This window comes from Danio aesculapii, chromosome 19, assembly GCF_903798145.1.
Source record: "Danio aesculapii chromosome 19, fDanAes4.1, whole genome shotgun sequence".
Lineage (NCBI taxonomy): Eukaryota > Metazoa > Chordata > Actinopteri > Cypriniformes > Danionidae > Danio > Danio aesculapii.
Window position 1 is genome coordinate 11,462,751 of NC_079453.1, and position 7,966 is coordinate 11,470,716.

Here is a 7,966-nt window from a genome sequence, read left to right on the forward strand (position 1 = left end):
CGGGACGGGCAGCTGTTGGGCCATCTGGGTGGCGTAGGGGGGGTGGTGGAGGGGACTAATAAATTTATGCTGTCTGGAGGGGAGGTGAATGAGGGGAGCTTATAAATCCAGAGCGAGGGGACGGATTGACAGATCACTGGATGGAGAGATAAAAATCTAATATGTAAAGTGAAGGCCCAGACAACCAATGCAAAACATTTGAGATGGTTCTCCATTACAAGCAAGATGTTTTTCTTACCAAGGAAAAAGATAAACTGATAAATCACACAAAAATCAAACCGTCTGCCATCATTTACTTAATTTGAGTTTCTTCTGTTGAACAAAAAGTTAGATATAATGAAAACGTAAAAAAAAGTAGTCACAAAAAGTGACAATTTTCGTTCCTAGTATGAAAAATCAATAGCGACGTTTCCATCCACCTATTTTTACACGCATTTTGGAATATATTTGCAATAAAACTTTTGTTTAATTTAACTGGCAAGTATTAAAAAAAAGGATTATTATAATATATACTAATTTTTTATCCAATAAGAGAAAAATGTGCATAAACTACGATGGAAGCGCATTTACCGAATAAATTCCAGCGTGTGCATTAAAAAAGTCATGTGATTTTATTTGAACAGATAATGTAATAACGAAAATGGACTGCATTAATGGACAAACCAGCAGACTAACCACACTGTAAAATGTTTGAATCATTGGTTTAGTCATTCTAAAACCCCTCAGCCAAAGTCTGTCATCAAAATGTTTCGTTATTATTACGTCCTGAACTGTCTTGAGCATCTGTGCTCCCAAAGAGCAGTCTAGAGTCTCCAAAAGCTATATTTATTATGTTACGTCTTCTGACGTAATATACACAAGTATTTTATTAAATGAGAAAAAAAGTCCCGCAGTTGCTTCTCCTACCACAACAAATTTCATTTTACTTTTTGATATTTGTCACCAATTTATCCAGCCTGATCTCACGAGGAAACGTAACTATTATATGTTTTGTCAATTTAGTGGCTCATTCATACGGATTAGAGTTCAGTCATATGAAAACGTGTGATTTTTAAAAAAAGGCGTGGCACCAAACCATACTAACTGTACAGCAAATCGTACAAAATCTTCTGAATGAGATCATACAAATTACCCACTAAATCAAAAAGTTACGAATTGCTGTGAGATAACGTTGGTTTATCAGGAAGTTTTATTCTTTTTGTCTCATTGGCTGGAAATATTGCTTTATTCACAAATGTTTTATGAAATATTCCAGTTTTGCGCATACATCTAATTCCCATCTTTAGAAGGAAATCGGGATAAGAAAATCGTACTAAATTGTACAAATGAGATCATACTAATTCATAGAAATTAGCCACTAAATTAAAAAGTTACGAATTGCAGTGAGATAGCGAACATCTAATTCGCATCTTTGGATGGAAACAAAGCTAATGGCTGCTTTTTTCGGAATATTTGTAAAAAAAGAAAGAAATTCATAAAAAATTAGAAATAACTGAGAGAGTGAATGACTGAAATTTCTTCTAGGTGAGCTCTCCCTTTAAGCAAATGTGTTTATGTGTATTAAGTAAAATATGTTTTTGCCTACAATTGAGCCTAATTATTAACCAACGCAACACATCACAAGTGCCTCTTTATTTTAAACAAGACATTTTCCTATTATGGAAAAGGGTCACTGGATCACTGAAATTGGGTTTATAATTATAGTAAAATATATGGTAGATTCACTACATTTATATCTGTGTGATGCTCTGAAATGCTAAGATCCAAATGAAATGCTTCATCATCATTTCATTTAAAAAAAAAACACATTTCTGCTACTTGGGAATAAACAGAAATTAGGAATAAACTGAATTGATATGCAAATGATGTATATATTTATATATATATATATATATATATATATATATATATATATATATATATATATATATATATATATAGTTAAATTGACTACAAATGCTGCATTTAGATCCATATTATGCTCCATAAACAGGCACAGACAGACCCAACGCTTCACATCTGAAGCTCCTCTCCATTTCAAACAAGACATTTTTTTTAATAATGAAAAGGAATCCATTAAGTAAACTATGTGTTTAGAATTACAATACATATATCAGAAGTATTTATATCTACACTGTAATAGTGCTGGGTTCCGCACACAATTGATTTGTATTGGGGCAATATGAAGGAATTAAGTTAACGTAATAGTTTTTGCTAATTTAAGTGGATTGAACATAAAACAATGAAGTTGTCCCCCCCAAAAAAACTCAGAAAATTTGTTGTTTTAGCTCATTTGGAATAAGTAGTTTGAACAGCAAACATTATCTTTTTGAGTGTATGTAATCTGAGATGCCTCTCTATTTTAAACTACACATTTATCCTACTAAAGAACACATTATGAATATAAAGAAAATATAGTTAAATTCACTACAGAGGATGCTGTTTATCTGTGACATGCTCCAGGAAGCTCTTTCTATTTATAGATGGAATTAAATGAAAATTTGTAAGCAAGATGCTTACTGTCTACAGATGTAAAACTGTTTCAGGATTGGCCAAACTCGTTCTGATACTGCAGTACCTAAGCTTGCGTCACAACTGCAACTTGCGTAATATATCTGAAACGCTGGCTAGCGCCATGACTTATGGGCTGGGTTGCATTCAGGTTATATCCAAATGAGACGGCTTCTGCTTTAGTGTTGAGTCAGCTCTGCCCCGTCGGCCATTTTTACTGCTGCCAATATTGAAACACCAAAGTGTGTAAACCATTAACTTATTTTTCTGAAACTATACAGTCAGAATTATTAGCCCCCTTAGAATTTTTTTCTTTTTTAAACATTTCCCAAAATATGTTTGACAGCAAGGAAATTTTCACAGTATGTCTGATAATATTTTTTTCTTCTGGAAAAAGGCTTATATGTTTTATTTCAGCCAGAATAAAAGCAGTTTTTAATTTTTTAAAAACCATTTTAAGGTCAAAATTATTAGCCCCTTTAAGCTATGTATTTTTTTCTATAGTCTACAGAACAAACCATCATTATTCAATAACTTGCCTAATTACCCTAACCTGCCTAGTTAACCTAACAAAGCTAGTTAAGCCTTTAAATGTCACTTTAAGCTGTATAGAAGTGTCTTGAAAAATATCTAGTAAAATATTATTTACTGTCATCATGGAAAAGATAAAATAAATCAGTTATTAGAAATTAGTTTTTAAAACTATTATGTTTAGAAATGTGTTGAAAAAATCTCTCTGTTAACCAGAAATTGGGGAAAAAAAATTCTGACTGCAACTGTAAATCCAAAAGATAAATTATTGAAATAAGTGAGGTAGATTTTTAAACATTTATATATTCTTAATTTTTGTAGCATTATTTTCAGTATAAAGCATTAATTAGTATATTTTTTTATTAAGAAATATGTTTTTAATTTTATTAGTAGTATTGTATTATTTAGGGAGCTAAAATGTTACATTTCTGTGTAAATCCTTTTCTTTACGCCACTATTTTTGTAAAACTGGTGCATTAAAATGAATGTGATTGTGAGTTTACTGAAAGAATGATTTTACAGCTGATTTAGATTAAAAATACAATTGCTAAATACGTTGATTTAATTCTAGTTTTGAATGTAAATTTGTACTTTTAGTGTCGTATTGCGTTTTAAAAGAAAATGCTACTTTAGTATTTCTTTACTAAAAAATTATATGACAAAATGTGTTTTATGTTACTTTTTTAACTCATTTTAATCAGCTAATCAGATTCCAACTCAATTTGTTTAGCTATACAACATTTAACTTAATATTTTTGTCAGTGTGACTGATGTAAGTTGATATGACTAAAAAAGTTAATTGAATTCAATGGGCTATATGCACACAGACTTTTAATTTTCAGCCCAAGGGCTTCCGGTGAACTGTCTTTCCATTACAAAATTGTCACGTTTAAGATCTGATTTCTTTAAAAATCAGCGATCTTCACTGCTGTTAGATATACAATATGAAGTGGGTCTCAGATCGGACAAGAAGCCCTGCATTAAATTCTATTTCCCCCTTTCATGTCTTTAAAATATGAGTTTATTTTACCCCAGTATTTTCAATGGAGTTTCTGTGCTAGCCTGTTGCTACTGACAGAGCTAGCGGTTACAGTCTTTCATCTCATTTTACACTTAAACAACTAGATAAATACTTAAGTCTATTTAACTGAATGTATTGTAATTACATTACAACATCGATGCTGTAAAAACAACCTTGTGAAATTGTCACATTAAGCTTTCACCGGAAGTTTATCGTTGGCTTTAAAACTCTAGCTGTGCATAGAGCCCATTAAAAATATGTATGCAGCAATATTTTTTTTTTACTGTGTACATCAAAATGTGGTTAAAATCAGTGTATTATTTCTGTGTAACTTCCTCAAATTTTCTGAGCAAAAACTGTTTCTATTGCTTTATTCCAGCAATGGATTCTAGATGTAAATAAACAACCCAGAGTCTCCTGCCAAACTGTACTAAATTTCCCAGAGCGCACCTTCATGTTCTTCCACCAGTACTTGTTTTTCAGCTTGGCAGCGCTGCTCTCAAACTGTGATGCTCCGGCCTGCAGTGCGTCTGCCCGGTCGTCCAATTCTGACAGCTTCTGATCTCTTTCCAGAACCTTGTCCACATTCACACGCATGATGTCAACCACCTGAGACATTCAGAAAACACAGCAACATGACATCGCAGAAATGCCTCTGTGAGAGACTAAATGTGAATGTGAAAGTCACTTTGAATGGAAAATACAGACAACAATAAAGCATGAATATTGTATAAGAGCCTGGCTTGCACCTTAATGTTTGACTGCATTAAATTTTTATACCTCCAAGAAAGTCCATCAAGGTCCGGCAAATGTTATTTTGCCCTTCTCTGATCTTACCTGACTCACAATTATATAATTAACACTTCCGCTAAATCACATCCAACATCAAATGAACTATAAAATATGGGCTTTATTTAGTTGATTTGAACTGTAGGGCATACTTAATGGCCAAATACTTACTCATTTCTTTATTTTAATCTTGTCTAAAGTCAAGATTCATCTTGTCCAGCTTATGAGATAATATTAACATTCACCTCATCCACTTGGGCCTGTGTCTGCTGGAGACGGCGGTTGCTGGTGAGGTTTGGAGGTTGAGCGGGTGCGCCTCCCTCACCCTCTGGGGCTCCTGGGGCTCCTGGGCTTGCGGCAGCATCTGGGGCAGACCTGAGGAAACACACAAAGGGATTAAGAAGGCATATTTTGGAGTTCCTCAAAAGTACTTTCTTATTGTTTTAGATTTTTAGGTTGTAAGAATAATTTGGTTCCTTAATGTAAATAAATTATGCTGAATCGGGCCTGGAGTTAGTAGGCCATGATGCGATAGCTAATTAAGGAATCTGATAGATGTGTTTTAAGACATTTGGAAGATTTCTTGTACTTCATACACTTACCTCACGTTGAAAATAAGTGGTTTTGTTACAGCTAGTAAAGGTAACCATGGTCTTTAGGTGGATTGGATACCACTTAAACCTATAGTGACATATTTTGTAGAAAACCCATGGTTACACAATGGTTACTGTAATGAAACAATTGTGGTTAGCATGGCTTAACTTTATTTTATTTATCTGTAGTAAAACTATGATAAATGTTCATTTAAAGAACTTAATGTGTAGGCTTTTTTGGTGCTAGCATGACATGGCGTGAGGGATCTGGGGTTTGATATAGCTTTACCTAAAATTATATCAAAGTTGTATTGTTTTAAATGTGAAAACAGTAGCGTTTTCAAAACGTTTCAGTTTTAAGTTGTCAGATTTCGCGCCTTCGCCTTGACGAATAACCATAGCAACTGCGATTTGTTAAGTGAGCGCATCAGTTAGAATTGAGGTAGATGGAAATATTTTAAAAACACGAGATTTAAACGTAACTGTTTTGTTTAAAACGCAGTAAATGTCATTAAAACGTCATTTTAAGGAGAACGAGACGATAACCAACTGTTTGTGTGACGAACTGACTGAAGGGCATCGAGTAAATCGGACTATTTAATTTAGGTAAGTTTTATGTAGGCCCGGCCTAGCGCCATGATTTAATATAATTTTCGATGTAGTTCCATTTCAATTCCGATAGATGGAGCAGGACACTAAAGTCTACTTAAATTATGATGTATCAGCTTTAAAACCTAGATTTTGCGGCGCTGTTGATGAAGTCTATTGAAAGCGAGCTGGACGCTGATATTGCTAAATACCATACGAAAAACACAGTAAATTGTCATTTAGTAGCTAATCCTAACGCTTATATCAAGACATCTCTGGCTTTAAACTGATTTATACATACTGAAATAATAAAGAGTTTTTCCTTTTAAGTACATTGACGTATTAGCTTGAACATTTGGTATTTGTAGTATAAATAAGGAGTACTCACATTTTGTTGGCAGGTGCTTTATGAAACAGACCGTCGTCACCGAGGATGCAGAAAGAGAGAGAGAGAGCGAGAGAGAGAGGATTAGTAGTCAAAAGCCAAACTTCCTACATTGACGACAAAAGCACACAGCAGGAAGAAAAAGCACAAAGTATTCCTCATAATCAACTCTATATCAATGCAGTAAACGACATTTCCCTGAGGATGGAAAAGATGTCTAGACCGCGTCATCACAAAAAGTGCTGCATTACCGAAAGAGCCTCAGGCGAATAAAGCCTCGAAACACAAATCCCTGTCTTCAGTAAGAAAAGCCTTCAGTTTTTCACACAGGATGCGAATACCTATAAATATATCCTCCTGAGAGCAGGTATTTGGGAAAAAATATATACGCAGTCAAGTGACGACTTAATTAAAATGACAGGCTTCAACTTTTGTTAGGCTGTTGGAAATAGCAGTAAACCAAGAAACACTAGCATGATAAATGCTTCTCTAGAATAGATTAAAACGACCTGGACGGAAAAAATAATAGTCCTCTCGTGTCCGCATGAAAGTGTATGTATGCCTGAGTGAGAGAGAAGGGGAGGGGATGAGAGAGAGAGAAAGATCACGATCACTTTCAGTGAGTCTCTCTCTCTCTTTCTCTCTTACATTCACACACACACCGCTCCCGCCCCTCGCGGTAACGTTAACGGGACAGCACTGCGGTGGTTCAGCACAATGTAGCTACACTTCCAACCCCCCTCACAGGCCTGGGATTTTAACAGTAAGAAAGGGAGGAGAGGCACTGAAAAATGGGTGTAGCTAACCCATCACATAGTAATCACCTCAGTAATGCATTGGATGCATATACACTGATCTGATCTTATTTAAACAACTTGTGCAATGCATTTGTTCATAGGCTACTAGTGGCATGCAAAATGACGTAAAAGCAAATCTCCATTTCATCTGCAGTATGGTTAAATAATCCTGCAACATTATTGCTAAATGGTGAAACCTTTTTAGTCAGACATATAGGTGAGCATTAGTGTGGTTTTGGCTGCATAAGCAGTAAACGGAAGCAGCGCAGCCAATAACAAAGCTCAGCAAAGTGCTACAGACAGTTCGGTCGCTGTGGTAACAGCATCACTGTAATGACTGCTGAGCTCACAGCACCAATCAATGAGAGAAATATTCGGCCCCGCGCCCAAACTATGGCCAAAGAGCTGACCACCACTAATGGCAAAACAGTGACTCAGACAGGCAACAAATTTAATGAGTTGTTAAAAACGATTCTAGAACAATCAAGACAATGCGGTTTTCTTATCTGGTAGCAGATTCATTTAGTCATTAAATTAGTTTAGGTGAAGGTGTAATTTCTAGATTGAGGATTTTGGAAAACTATAAACAATACTTAAATATAAAATATTTCATAAAACATTGGACTAATGATGTAAACAAACAGCAATAGTTGAGCTAAAACACTGAAATCAATAATAATAATAATAATAATAATAATAATAATAATAATAACAATAATACATGTTTCATGAGCACCAAATCAGCATATTA

At 34.6% G+C, this 7,966-nt stretch overlaps 1 protein-coding gene across 1 annotated transcript in view; it reads right to left on the minus strand.

Moving 5' to 3' along the window:
* Window positions 1-7,008, minus strand: part of vamp1a (vesicle associated membrane protein 1a) — an 11,556-nt gene extending 4,548 nt beyond the window's left edge. The window contains exons 1-4 of the mRNA XM_056480361.1: window positions 6,670-7,008; window positions 6,422-6,437; window positions 5,098-5,227; window positions 4,514-4,672 (exon numbers count right to left, since the gene is read on the minus strand). Of these exons, the coding sequence (XP_056336336.1) occupies window positions 4,514-4,672; window positions 5,098-5,227; window positions 6,422-6,423 (291 nt within the window). The 5' untranslated portion in view covers window positions 6,424-6,437; window positions 6,670-7,008. The remainder of the gene's footprint in view (window positions 1-4,513; window positions 4,673-5,097; window positions 5,228-6,421; window positions 6,438-6,669) is intronic.
* Window positions 7,009-7,966: the final 958 nt, after the last annotated feature.